This window comes from Amblyomma mixtum, chromosome 1 (genome assembly GCF_055824585.1).
Source record: "Amblyomma mixtum isolate Tamu chromosome 1, ASM5582458v1, whole genome shotgun sequence".
In the NCBI taxonomy this organism is placed as follows: Eukaryota; Metazoa; Arthropoda; class Arachnida; order Ixodida; family Ixodidae; genus Amblyomma; species Amblyomma mixtum.
The window spans coordinates 245,326,427-245,340,219 of record NC_143012.1 but is presented as its reverse complement, the minus strand read 5'-3'; the positions used below and the strand labels follow the sequence as shown (position 1 = coordinate 245,340,219).

The 13,793-nt window shown below is 46.5% G+C and overlaps 1 protein-coding gene across 7 annotated transcripts in view; it reads left to right on the top strand.

Annotated features, from left to right (window-relative positions):
- Positions 1-13,793, top strand: part of Orp8 (Oxysterol-binding protein-related protein 8) — a 111,036-nt gene that overhangs the window by 82,079 nt on the left and 15,164 nt on the right. For all 7 annotated transcript variants that reach the window (XM_089565628.1, XM_089565629.1, XM_089565632.1 and 4 more), the window contains 6 exons: positions 270-451; positions 3,036-3,220; positions 5,822-6,002; positions 6,896-6,992; positions 9,286-9,482; positions 11,340-11,465. In XM_089565628.1, coding sequence (XP_089421754.1) covers positions 270-451; positions 3,036-3,220; positions 5,822-6,002; positions 6,896-6,992; positions 9,286-9,482; positions 11,340-11,465 — 968 coding nt within the window. The remainder of the gene's footprint in view (positions 1-269; positions 452-3,035; positions 3,221-5,821; positions 6,003-6,895; positions 6,993-9,285; positions 9,483-11,339; positions 11,466-13,793) is intronic.

Here is a 13,793-nt window from a genome sequence, read left to right as displayed (position 1 = left end):
CCTGCATGCTAATGGAGTGCTTTATTGAATAGCATTTTCAAGTCTTTTTCGAGTGTTTAGGCCATTTCCTTGAAAGTGCACAGTAACGGTATGCAGTGCCAGTTGGGAGGCCCCCTTACATCTAACTCCAGGTATAATGCCTCTGTCTGCTCATGCCTCTCAACACTATGCCATGCTGTAAACGCCGTAGTGAAGTGCCGTGTCTGGTTGGTGTGTACGTTTGCAGTGTAGCATTTTCTGAGTGAGCACCTGTTTGGTGTGGAGTGCAGACCTTGGTGACGATGCACCCACGGACGACCAGCGGGATGGCACCCAGAGCCTGCGCTCGAGTGACACCGACTCCGAAGAGGAAGAGCACCAGCGGCTGACTGAGGACAGCGGGGAGGTGGAAGAAGTGGAGGAAGAGCCAGAGACACCCTACCAGGAGGAGGGCAATGAAGAGCTGGGCGTGGTGAGTGAGCCTGGTGGTGGTGGCAGTGGCACTTTCTCTTATGCTACCCTCTTTTGTGCAGTGGGCTATTTACTTTGTCTTCAGACACTAGCAGAACTACTTGTAATGAGTGGTAAAGGATTGAGCTTGTGTAACCTATGTCGCAGCTTGTTCAGGCTTGTCTATTTTGGACAAATCCCCATGGGGCCCGTGTTTCGATTGTTATAAATAGACGGAATGGGGGGAGTGAAAACGAGGGGGGGGGGGGGGGGGGGGCACAGCGCTATAACTGGATCTTCTATAGGGATCACTGCAACAGCGCTGCACAGGGGGGATGGAATTAAATGAAAGGCTGAGGAGGGGGTGTAGGGGGAAGGCCAGCAGATCACATCACTGAGCGCAGTTAGAGTAGGGCAGGCAAGTTGGTGTCCACTGTAGAGGTTAACACTTGTCTGAGGGTGTAGCGCTTTCTGCTAGTTGAGGGAGGAGGAGGGCAGTTTGAGTCTGCGCATAGGGCTGCACTGTCCAGCATGCTATGCTTTTATCTCATCTTCAGACCATCACTACACCGACATCTCCAATCTAAAGATTACAGAAAAGTGCTGTCAGTGAGAGAACACTTCTTTGCAGCCTTGCGTTCCATGCACTATATAGCAAGTGCTCTTTCCACAAAGCTATTTCTTCTTTTTTTTGTCCGTCTTTAGAATGACTTGCACACAGATTAACTCTCGGGAAGAAAGCCCAGAGGTCTCCTAAAACTAAGTATTGTACTTGTGTTAATCATCTAATCATGGGTGCTCACCCATTCAAACACATGCAGTCTGCAGCAGTTTGACACTGCCAAATAGCCGAATTAACCACGGTTAAGTGAACAGTCCTCCCTCACAGATCTTCACCATAGCTAATAATGAACTATGATGGCCCCCTCACCGCGTAGTTTTGCTTTGCAGAGAGCTGTATATGCGATGTCCCCCAAAACACATGCGACAGTTCGCTTATGGGTGAGGGGGCAAAGGTGAAAGCTTGTAGAGGAGGCCATGTGCTCGGCTTTCCTAGCAGGTGTGAAGGAAAGCGCAGTGGAAGCTGGGAAGGGAGAGAGAGGTGGTGTGGCCTTGGCTGTGGCAGAGATGGGGTTCGCAAATGCCGTGTATATCCGTTGAAAGCTATACAGCATGCACGTGCAGCTAAGTCTTCGTAGAGTTTAGCACATTGCATAAAGGTTGTGTAATTTTTCTGAGCTTTGCCGCCTGCCCACGGTGGTGGTTATTGGTGGTCTATCAGCCAGCTGGGCCCAGCTGTGCGTCCTTTCGGTTGGTAATGGGTGGCTAGCCTGTTCGTTTTCTTTTCTGGAGATGTCTTGACGGTTCCTGTGCAGCTGTGTTTTCCCATTACTTCCCTAGAATTGCTGCTTCTGTTTTCAAATGCACGGAAACTAACTCTAGGGCCGAAACTGTGCACTCGTGTGCTGCTCGCTGTTTGGGCGGTGAAGCCTTCCTGACATGGGTGCCGCTGCTTGAGAGGAGCCACCATCACAACTGCGTCACACTGCGAGAGAGGCCACGGATGGGACCCTTGCTATTGTGGACAAGTTTTGCTTCGAGATTCCCGATAGTGTGCATGCAGAGTTGGATTTTGCGGAACTGAGAAAAATTGTCATTGCTGCACAGTTTTCACTCAAACGGCAGTTTTCACTCAAAGCCATTGCACCCCCCCCCCCCCCCCATTTTTTTTGTAATTAAATTTTGTAGCTTTTTTTTTAGCCCCTTGATGATTATACCATTGAATCATTTGGAGTTTTTTTTATTATTAATTGATGTCATGTAATGGAGTTTCATTGTATTAAGAAAACAACGCATTTTTGACAATTTTTTTCAACCACGTAATCAGACGCTGCAGGTTGAATAAACAAATCAACACCACCCATACTTTATGATGCGATAATGATTGCGATACATTTGGTGAGAAAAGGTTCCAAAATACGATTTATGTGCACAGATATTGACAAAGAAAATTACAATTAATGTCGGATCATATGAAGGTAAACTTCTGAGTATGCAAACAAAAATCTTTGGTCCTTTGAAGTATGAAATAATGAAAGCCTGTGTAATTCCGTCAGCCTCTGCAAAATTGGGGTTTTGATGATATTAGGAGCACCTGAACTCCATGAGCCCAAGCGCAAACAGTTTACCTTAAAAGAGCTTAAATTTCACTGAACTTGTGCTTTTTGAAAAGAACATGCTTCAGCAATAACAGTAGTGTTCTGGCACCAAGGGGATCAATTAATGGCAGAACAAGTGCTTGCCCTCTTTCAGGGGCCACATCTGCTACTGTCTCCTTCTGTGTGTTTCACCATCCTGGCAGCAGATGAAGTGGTGTGCAAATTTACATTGTAGGCAAGATACAGTTGTTTTGTGTATGTGATGAAAATTCTAGAATCCTGTCGAGAAGCTATTGTTCAGTGCAGTAGTGCTTGCCTCAGCGAGCTGTACTGTGGTTGAGTGTTACAGCAAACTGCTGCAAATATACAGACAGTAAATGCAACACTGTTTCTTTTTGTTTTGTTTGTAGAAGGAGTCGCAAATGTGTTTCTCTTTTGAATGTGCAGGCAGGGGATGCAGGCCAGACTGAGGAGGTGGCAGAGGAAAACCGCAGCCTCATTTGGGCCCTGGTGAAGCAGGTGCGGCCAGGCATGGACCTGTCCAAAGTGGTGCTGCCCACATTCATCCTTGAGCCGCGGTCCTTCCTCGACAAGCTCTCAGACTACTACTACCACGCTGACATCCTTTCCAGGTGAATGCTCATTGCCTGCCTTGTAAAATCTCGTTCTGCTTTTAGAAGCAGAATTGCATCCAAAAAGTATCTACCGGGCATTTACCCTTGTGATAATGCGAATAGTATCAGTGATAGCAGATGTGCTGTGAAATGTTGACGAGACCAAGTGCTTAATAGTAACTCTGGACAGGGGAGTGTGTGTAGGGGTGTAAGGTAGGCATGCGTCCTGCTTGCAACTGTGTGTTATGCACAGTCATTCATCCATCCATTATCTATCCATAGAGATGGAGAAAGAGATAAGGCGAGTGGGGAAATGTGGCATTGGTGATCTTGGAGCAGCTGGTTGTAGTAAGGAGTCAATGAGTGTAGGGGGTGGTGGTGTGACACTTTTTATTAACAGCCTTTATGTTAGGCATTCAGTACATCCTGGGCCAAGGCGACGAGGGCACGTTGCAGTCTCAGATCCAGGGAGGCGAGCCAGATGGGCCACGGTGGGGGTGGGGGGAAAGGATAGGCGGGGGACTGGAAGGCTGCGTGGCACTGTGTAAGGCAGTGTTCTATGTCTGCAAATATGTGTGGACAGTTTGGGCACTGAGGTGTGGAAGTGTGCCGGTACAGATAAAGTTTGGCTGGTGTATGCAGTAGATTGAACTGTATTCGGCGAAAAATGCGAGCTTCACGAATCGATAAGGATGGGTGCGGTGGCGGTAAATCAGCTAAGTCTAATTTTTGCTGCGTGTAGTATTCGTCGACAGTGCGTCTGTAAGCCCTAACCGCCTGCTCCGTCGGAGGGCTCGTCCATGGGATCCCCTGCGCCTGGTGTACAGTTTCGCAGGCAAGCTGGTGAGCCAGCTCATTGCCGGGGATGCCCATGTGACCAGGGATCCATCGATCCATTAATGCATTAAGGGCGGCATCTAAGGCCGATCGGGTAGGGAAAGGGAGGGCTCTTTCATGGAAGGCACGCAGAGCTGCCTGCGAGTCTGTATAGACAACGTATTGGGGGGCGGGGGGTAGGGTGGCAAAGTATGTGATGGCATCGGCGATCCCGTGTATTTCTAGGGCGAGCGTGGAGGGTGGGGAGGTGTATGGACCGGTTGTGTGAGTGCTGGTTGTAGAGAGGCATAGGTGGAGGAATCAGTGTAGTGTTGTGTTAGAGTTTCATGATGCACAAGTGGACGTTGCCACCCAGATTGACCTTGAAGTTTAGTGGGCTGACTGTGTAGGTTGCATGATGTGCAGGTTGTAGGATGATGTGCATGCAGCCGTGAAGGTTGCAAGAAGGTCACCTATACAGCTGGCACTATGAAAACCAACGGGATTGAGTGTGTGGTATGACGTGTTGCACTCTTGCACTGTTTCAGTGTTAGGTTTCAGAGGTAATGCTTTGGTTGATAGAGCCTGCAAGGCACTTGGGAACAGTGTGCGGAAAGTAGCTTAGAGTCAGATTCACTGCCATAAACATTTTGCAGCTTTCGCTGTTCTGAGGTGCTGATCTGTGAGGTCTGTTTAGTAACATTTAAAGCAGTATTGGCTTTCAGCACAGCTTTGCACTTTTTGACAGTAGTGCGATTATTGCGTGTACATATTGAAACATCCGTTGATACAAAACTCGAATCAGACGTCTTTGAGGTGTTTCCAACAAGTACTTTCCTGTTCTGAAGCAAATATAGATTTTGAAAACTGTGCTACAGCTTCAAAGCTAAACTGACCGCATTTGATTTGTGAACCTAAAAATGCGGAGTTCTACAAGGAATCCGATTCATATCGGTGGGTCAGTTTTGCTGTCAGTTTCGCAATACATCTGCAAAAAAAACAAAACTTACTACTGCCCACTATGGTATTGAAGTAATTCCGAATCACAACTACAATTGGAATTGCTTTACTTGCCAGGTGGCAGGTTTCCTACTGTCTTCTTTCTCCTGCAGTTGTGCATTAAACCAAAAAAAAAGAAAAGAAAAAACTTAAATGCGAACAAAGTTTCAATGTGTGAGGCAAGCAGAAGAAACGTGTGCATACACTACAGCAAGCACGAGGGCCCTACGTCTCTGGTGGCATCTCGCAGTTTTCTGTCTCATGGCGTCACTCCTTCGCAAGGACCCTGTGTCTTGACAATGGCTTGATGATAAACCGCTTTGATGGGGTGACTTGGCAACAATTGTGGATGGTCCAGAAAGCACGTCGGTGGCACGGCACTTGATGGCTCGGCCAGATGACTGTGGTGATGCGGCCTGGTGGAATCCCTGGCCGTGGATATTCGCTGGTTGCTGGCTTCTCTTCCTCAGGCGGCCTCCTTCTGTCCTTCTGATGTTCCATGCAGGAGTTTTCACCGTGAGCACTCACTCGTCTCTTGTGCGAGCAGTGCTCTCTCAGTCATGATTGTCTTCTACGCTAGGCTTCTTTCTACAGAATGCTTCGCCAAGACTTAACGCTTCGCATTCTTGCCACCACAACCATGAACACACTACACCTGTGGTTTGCGTTTGAGTGGGCCATTACTGGTAGTGTGATCGATGATGATGGGACATGTGATCTTGCTATGTGATGAGGCTTCAAGGAAGATGCCTGCTATGGGAGAGTGCTGGTCTCGTCAGCAGCATCTCTGTCGTTGTGTGACAGGGCGGTGCAGGAGGATGACCCCCTCACTCGGATGAAGCTGGTGGTGCAGTGGTACCTGTCTGGCTTCTACAAGAAGCCCCGAGGCCTGAAGAAGCCCTACAACCCCATTCTGGGCGAGGTGTTCAGGTGCTGCTGGAGGCACCCAGAGACGGGCAGCCGCACCTTCTACATTGCCGAGCAGGTGGGGGTGGCTTCTCTGCCTCGTTTCTTCTCTTTGCTTTGTGTCCTGTTATTCTCCTGCTTTTGGTTCTGATGACTGAGGGTTAATGTCGACGTCAGTTGTACAGTGTAGCAGATGAAATACCCATTGACTAATGAAAGCAGGACATGTACCTGAAGCCATCACTGTTATGTTGCAAGAAATTGTGTTGAAGTCTACAATTTGGTAACTGTCTAACTGCTGTTTTTACAAGCCTATATCTCTATAACAAAAGTGTTTTTTAAACTCTGTAAATACGCATGTTCAGATGTATTTACACATACGCATTGTACCTGGACACATCGATATATGTACAGGGTGATCCCAAAGTCACAGAAAAAGTAAAAGTCCAATCATTCAAAAAGTAAAGACGATAGTGCCATGCAGTTTTCACAGAAGTGCACAGAAAGACATGGGATTCTTTTTTTTTTTTTACAACGAAAAATTTTAGTGCCACATTTGTCGCTGAAAAGTGGCGCTGTTGCGACACTATTTCAATTACTGAGGAAATTGAAAGGCTAATACCAACTTTCAGTGGGAATAAAATTTTTTGCTTGGAAAACAAGTTCCTACATTTTTCCAAGCATTTCTGTGAAAACTGCATCGTGATGCTTCCTCTGCTTTTCGAATGATTGAACTTTTACTTTTCTGCGACTTCTGGGTCACCCTGTGTATGAATAAAATTTAGATTGATGATCACACTTTGCATGAAAGTTTTACTGAAGCCTTGTTCACAACATATGTAGTTATATTCTGAACTCAAATTTTTTGTCGGTTTTGCTTTTTGTAGTTATTAGGCTTTGCTGGCCAAAATGCTCTTTGCCATACTAAAGCTAGCAGTGCAATAGGCTGATGGTGTCTTCCCACAACTGCAGGTCTCCCACCACCCGCCCATTTCCTCTTTCTATGTGAGCAACCGGCCAGATGGCTTCTGCATCAGTGGCACCATTTTGGCAAAATCAAAGTTCTATGGTGAGCCCTCTGCGTGGAACACTGCAGCTTGCTCTGACATTTACACATAATGAGTTGAACGATGCATTCAATCAATATTGACTTTACAGATTTGTTTTGAAAAAGGAAATACCGTATTAAACGCGTGTAACGGCTGCACTTTTTTTTTCCGGATTCAAGGGCCAATTTTCAGAGTGCGGCTCATGCATGCGATGTGCGAATTTTTTTTTTTTTTTTTTTAAATTAGAAATTCACCAGTCAGGAAATGAGTGACATTTATTCTATGTTTAGTAGTCACTCGCAGAGTATTTCGACTCTGAGCTGGTGCTGTGCTTTGGTGCACACTAATCCCAAAAGACGCCACACAGCATGTCCGTTGTCAACTTGTAGCCTTTGTTCCGCACGTCCATCACATGGAGCAGCTGTTCTTCCAGTTCAAGAAACTTTCACGTCTTGCCTCGGAAAGCGCACTTTTTGCTGCTTGTGTTTCTCAATGCAGCCTTTTGGTGCACCATGATTGGACACACTTCTCGAACACGTCGAATTTCCTGCCCGCCGCACGCTTGCTGTGTTCGAGAGCCAACTCCCAGCCATGTAGCTACTAAAGTGCTTGCCCATCGTGCTAAAACTGCAATGCTCGGCAGTAACACGTGAAAACCACAACCACTACGGTGGAGCGCGGCGCAACACGCCAGAAAAGGCAGGAGCTGGCGATACTGATGTGGCGAAGGAAAAAGTTGACGATGATGATGATGACTGCGGCCTTGGGCGCCATCTATGAGGCCACGGCGCGTGCATTATTCCCGCCTGGGTCATGAAAAGTTTGGGTGCGGCCCTTAAACGGATTTATTTTTTTTTTAAACATTTCCTTCGGGAGAATGGGGTGCGGCCCATACATGCGCTTATACGGTAGACCTACTTAACTTGATGCTCTAGTTAGAAACATCTATATAGTATACTGCCTGGCTGTTTCAAATTGTTTGCACCCACACGATGACAGCTGCGTTATGAAGCAATACATCCTTATGTGTGCCTCCCACCCACCACTGTTAATGAAAAATAGCCTGAAACATAGGTTTTGCTTTGATTAAGTGTTTCATAGTAGTACTCCATTTGTCTTCTTTTTGGTGTTAACCTCAGTGCAGTGCTGAGTGGAGAAAAAACACACAACTAATGACTTTCTTTGTCATCTTGTATAGTCAAAACCTGTATGTCTTTAAAGGAGGCTGACAGTGTTGGAAGTGCAGCTTCTTATTGCTGCAAGAACTAAGTTGAGTGGCACGGTCAAGCAGCCCAGGAGTAAAGGATAGTGAAGAAGACAACTTGTGGGGTGAATGCTACCTAGTCCTAGTGCTTGCTCAACCTTGGTGCTCCTGCCCTGTGGTGTTGCCATGCTTACCCATCTCCCAGTGAATGAGGCTTAGGCACAGGAAAGAAACAAGTGATTTGTTCCTTACTGCTTGTCACTGAGAGAGCTGACCATGTGCTTATGAGGCACGTGCCATCTGATGCTTTGAAGAGTGAATGGCAAAACTTTCATACAAGGCTGAGCTGAATGGTGTACAGTCAGGCTGGAAGGAAAAACAGAGGCCGTCCATATGATCACAAGACAATCTTTCACTTCATCTGCAGTGAGCGGTTAGTGTGATTCGTATTTCTGCTCAAAGGTTGCTGCGAAGTGTGTGTTCATTAACCAGCTGTGCATTGGTGCCCACTGCACATTTGAGGAGTGATGCCCAGCAGTGTATGTGTTTAAATCCAGCTTAGTGGCACATTGAGAAAGATGACTTATAGGAAACACTCGTAATGGACAAGGTTCTCACAGATGACTATTTTGGGTTGAAGGAAGTGCATTTGACGAAAGTATTAGGGCTCATGAGAAAAGGCGTGCTGCTTAGAAATAAATACCAGAATTTGCTCTACCTCTAGTTGTGTCATATGGCCATAGTTTTTTTTAAATGCATAATAAGACATAAAACTTTTCAAGTTGTCTTTAGGGAAGACCCATGGTCCTAGGTAATCTACGTTTTCAGTAAATGTACTTCTTGCTTGGCGTGTCGTGGCACCATCATGTGGCACCCACTGAAAACCCCCGTTGCATTGTGCGATGCTGGCCCAGCAGATGGCGCCATAATGCAAGCACAAATGCGTTCGCATTACCGCGCGTAAGTTAACTTAAGTGCCTCCTTGAATTTTTGTTAAACGCCAAATGAATAATTTTTAATAATCTTCCATTATTGTCTTAACTTCTAGCTGGTTTTCGCGTGAAGATGTTTTGCAGCGCACAATTGTAATGTGTGGTGCCCTGTTGCAGGCAACTCACTGTCGGCCATCCTCGAAGGCACGGCACAGCTGTGCTTTCTGACCAGGGGCGAGACGTACACCATCACCATGCCCTACGCTCACTGCAAGGGCATCCTCATGGGCACCCTCACCATGGAGCTGGGGGGCAAGGTGAACATCGTCTCCGAGAAGACCGGCTACCGCACAGAGCTGGAATTTAAGCTCAAGGTGAGTGAGCACTGATGGCAGTGTAACCAGCAGGGGCAATCTTTTAGGAGGCATTTGTCCTTGAAACTCCTAGGTCCTTCTGTTGTTCTGTATTATTCTCTCAGTGTGTTCTCTCTGTACACATCTATTATGAATTATTGCACAATGACAAGGCACAAAGAGGCCGACAATGTGGCTGCCGGGTAAGAAGAATTGCCATTGTTGAGCACTGGACAATTCTTCGAACTTAGAGATAATTTGCTGTTGTTTAACAGAACTATTCAGCGTCAGTAATAATTAAAGGAACTTCACTCTCGCAGAGAAGATCATGAAAACGAAATAGCACCTGGCACTGAGAAAAAAAAAATGCAGGTTATTTAATTTAATCTCTGAATAATGTCATCGCAAGATGTGACTAAGAGACTTTTTATGTAGAAATGTTTACTCACTAGCAGTTAGCACATGTAATAAGAAACCAAATGCTGGGGACAGACAAATCCTTAGGCCATGCTGTGACCTCATGTATAGGTTATATATAGTATGTGGTAAATTTTATTTTATCCTGCTCTTCCCCTCAATTAATATGGGCCCTGCTTGCAAGTTTGGTGGGTTTAATTTTAAAAATTGGAGTGTGCAAGCAGTTCCTTGGTAAAACTCTTATGGCATGTAGCTGATGTGTCTTTTTCAACTCTCCTTTCAGGGAGCTGAGGAGTTCTCGTGAAGACTTTGAAGTACACAGAGAATTTTACTGATCTTTTTATGTCATGTTTATTTTGCACCTTGCCTACCCTCAGGATTATTAAAGAACGCACTTGTGACCCGTTGCTGCAAGCATTTCCTCAATGTGATGAACGTCTTGTATTTCTGTGTGAGGTGTACAGGAGTACAATGTTACGGGACGGCGGGCCCGCGCAGAGAAAGCCACTGTTAAGGACGAGGTAGCAGCATCCCACCGCTGCCACCAGTTTGTTAAGGACGAGGTAGCATGGTCGTGTGCCGGAGAGGGAATGAGGGACGTCTGAGGCGAGGCTGCTGGAAAAAGACAATGAAAGAGAACTTTATACAGCAATTTTCATATTTACTTACAAGTGAGCTGCAGGAACACTGCATCACGACAGCTCATCAGGAGATCATTCAAAGACAAAGAGCTCATCGGCCGTGCCGCTGCCGGGGTTTTTAAGAGTTCCCTTCCCTAGGGTCCCTAGATGGGGGCCGGGCCTGCAGGGGAAGGAAGTTCTCACTGGCACCAATCACAGACACACACGCACTCACTCACTCCCGAGAGATCATGCCGTCGTCACGCGCTGGGAGAGGGGAACGATGCCATCCACGTAGCGCAGACGCCGGTATGTCCATGAGCGGCGTTCGCGTGCATTTCGAACGCGCGTTCACACTCGGTGTACGGGAAACGCTCGCTCAACCGGGCAGACGGACACGGCTTCCGTGGCAATCCAGGCGCTCACCCAACGCGCGTCTCGGGGTTTGTCGGCGTTTCGCTGCTGCCATGTCGTTGTCTTCCCCACGACGAAGGCGAGACGTAACACCACACAGGAATGCAGGGGTCCCAGGAAAACACAACCAGCCGCGGCCATTCTCTTTTGTTTCCTACCTCTTGCGCTCTAGTGCCACGCGCTCTCCCCTCGCCTCTTCTTTTATTCGCCTAGCGTAGCGTGCTCTTGGTCAGCGTAAGTCTAGCGCAGCGCACTTTTGGTCGGCGTAGGTCGTATCCCGTAACATCTTAGTTTTTATTGACCAGTGTCATGGGGACAGCTCTTGTGGTAATTATCGAACCAATGCTGGTGCCTGCACCTTTTCCTGTTCCTGGAGGAGTGGAAGCGTGCACGTGATTTCATGCCCCTTCATGTTTCCTCTGTGCAGCCATTCCTGGGTGGAGCTGAATTGTGCAACCTGGTCGTGGGCAAGTTGAAACTTGGCAAGGAGACCCTGTTCCTCATCCAGGGCCACTGGGATGGCCAGATTTACCTGCGCGACAAAAGGACACAGGTCTGGGCATCAGCACGACAGCCTTGTCTGCTTTTTTTTTTTCAGTATTGAGCAAATGTGAGGAAATTTTGCTGTCTCATCTGGGCTTCCAATTTTGTGGCATTTGCCGCGAATAAAAATCGGGGGATGCTTTTTAGTGCTTATGCATAGGTCAGAGTGTATTCTGCAGCATGGTCAGATAGATGCATTGGAAGTTGCAATTACCAGAAAAAAAAAAAGGAAGAAAAGAAACCATGAGTAGGATTAAAAAAAAGAGGGAACATGTTGTTTCCTTGAATATGTGCACTCTGTTGAAGATCTTTAGCCGTGCTTATTTATTAGAGCTGCTTGTAACACAATGGCTTTCCCTATCTTTGTGCAACCGTTCATTAGTGTCCATAAGTCACAGTAGTGGACTGCCTTTTCAGTTAATGTTGGCATTGGGAGTGGTAAGTCTTAAAATGTCCAGTGGGGCCTGGAAGAGTGGCAACCAATTCAATAACTCCTGAAAGATTATGGAGTCGAGTAGGCTACTTGCTAAAAATCGGCTACTCAGATTAAAGCAGGAACTCAATCTTGAGCACATCTAGGGTGGTGTCTTGAAGATGGCCTTTCCAATGTTCCATAGGCTATAGCAGTAAGGTTTAGGTCGGGGGTTCTCAAACGGGGTTCTGCGGGCTGCTTTTGTTGGTTCCAAGAGCAACCACACTAGCCTGCCCCCCTCTCTGGTACAGTACTTTTGGCGGGCTGTGTGAAGCAGACACAGTACCTGATTTGTTAAAACCAATTTCAGAGTGTTAGCTCTTGTTAGCTCGTTCCTCGGTTTCGAGTCGGCGGCGTCCGCAGTACAAACCCTGGGAGTGCGCCAAGATGCTGCATGGCAGTAACGGCACCACATGCTTATGTTTTGATTGGAGTGCCGGTGCCAGTGGCTTGCCTGGCGAACTTGGCAGCGTTCCTTGACACTGCCGCACCCAGCTGTGCTAGTGCATATGATTAGAGCACTGGCAATATGGTGTGGAAGGGGCTTGATGCACAAGGCGACGCGTGTTACGAGCACTAGTGTGGCGATTGAAAATGTGGGCCATGCCGCTGTGCTAGCTGAGCCCAGACAAGACAAAAAAAATGATTGTGCATCTCATCAGGTGTTTTTCCAGGCGATTCGATGATGTTGGCAACACTGGACTGAAGTTTTGCCACTGGCGAGCCCATTTACACCGGGAAGCCAGTAGGTGCAGAAATTAGAAAAAAAAAAAAAAAACGCTGACATCAATTTGGTGCAAGAGCTGGGAGCGGCAGATAGCCATTGAAAGCTGGACAATGCTTCACATGGTTGTGTGCGCCGCACAGCCATCCGTGTGTGCAAGTGCGGTGGAACGTTTATCTGGTGACTAGTTTTGTGCGTTCTTGTCCTGGGGTTAGAGGTCTGAGCACGAATGAGATGGGCACTGAATAAAAAACCTGAAAGCAAGGAAACAAACAGGTATGCACAGGTATGCACAGAAATTCGATAGTATTGGCGTCCCTACTTATCTTGTCAACTGGATTCATGCTTATCTTAAACATAGAAAACAATACGTAGACGTTAATGGCTGTAGATCTAACGATCTTCCAATTACTTCAGGTGTACCTCAAGGCAGCGTCTTAGGGCCACTGCTTTTCCTAATCTATATCAACGATCTGTCTACTTTCATCCCCGGAAATGTCTCTTTAAAGCTTTTTGCAGATGATTGCATACTTTTTAATACCATAAATAACCAGAACGATCACTACATGTTGCAAAATGCGCTTCTAGCTGTTCATCAGTGGTGCGTAAAATGGGATATGCAACTAAACCTTGATAAAACTGTTCTCTTACGTATTTCGCGCAAAAAACATTTTAGTTCTTTCTCTTACACCCTGAAAAATCATTTAATCCACGAGGTTACACTATACAAATATTTAGGGGTAACGTTAACTCATGACTTAACATGGACTTCACACATTGCAGACATTTGCTCCTCGTCCTTTTCCAAGCTTTGCTACTTAAGGCGGAAGCTTAAAGATGCCCCAAGTAAAGTTAAACTCCTTGCATACTCAACATTCATTAGGTCCAAATTAGAGTACGCTTCGGTATTATGGGATCCATTCACAAAGAAAGACATATACAAGATAGAGATGGTGCAAAGGAAAGCGGTTAGGTTTATTTATAACAAATACAGGAGGTTAGACTCACCTACAACACTAATGAAAACCAACCATATTCCATTACTTGAAGTACGCAGAAAAATTTCCCGTCTGTTGTTTATGCATAATCTTTTAACACATAAGCTAAACATACCCCGCCCTGTAATTCTCAAACAATTGTCG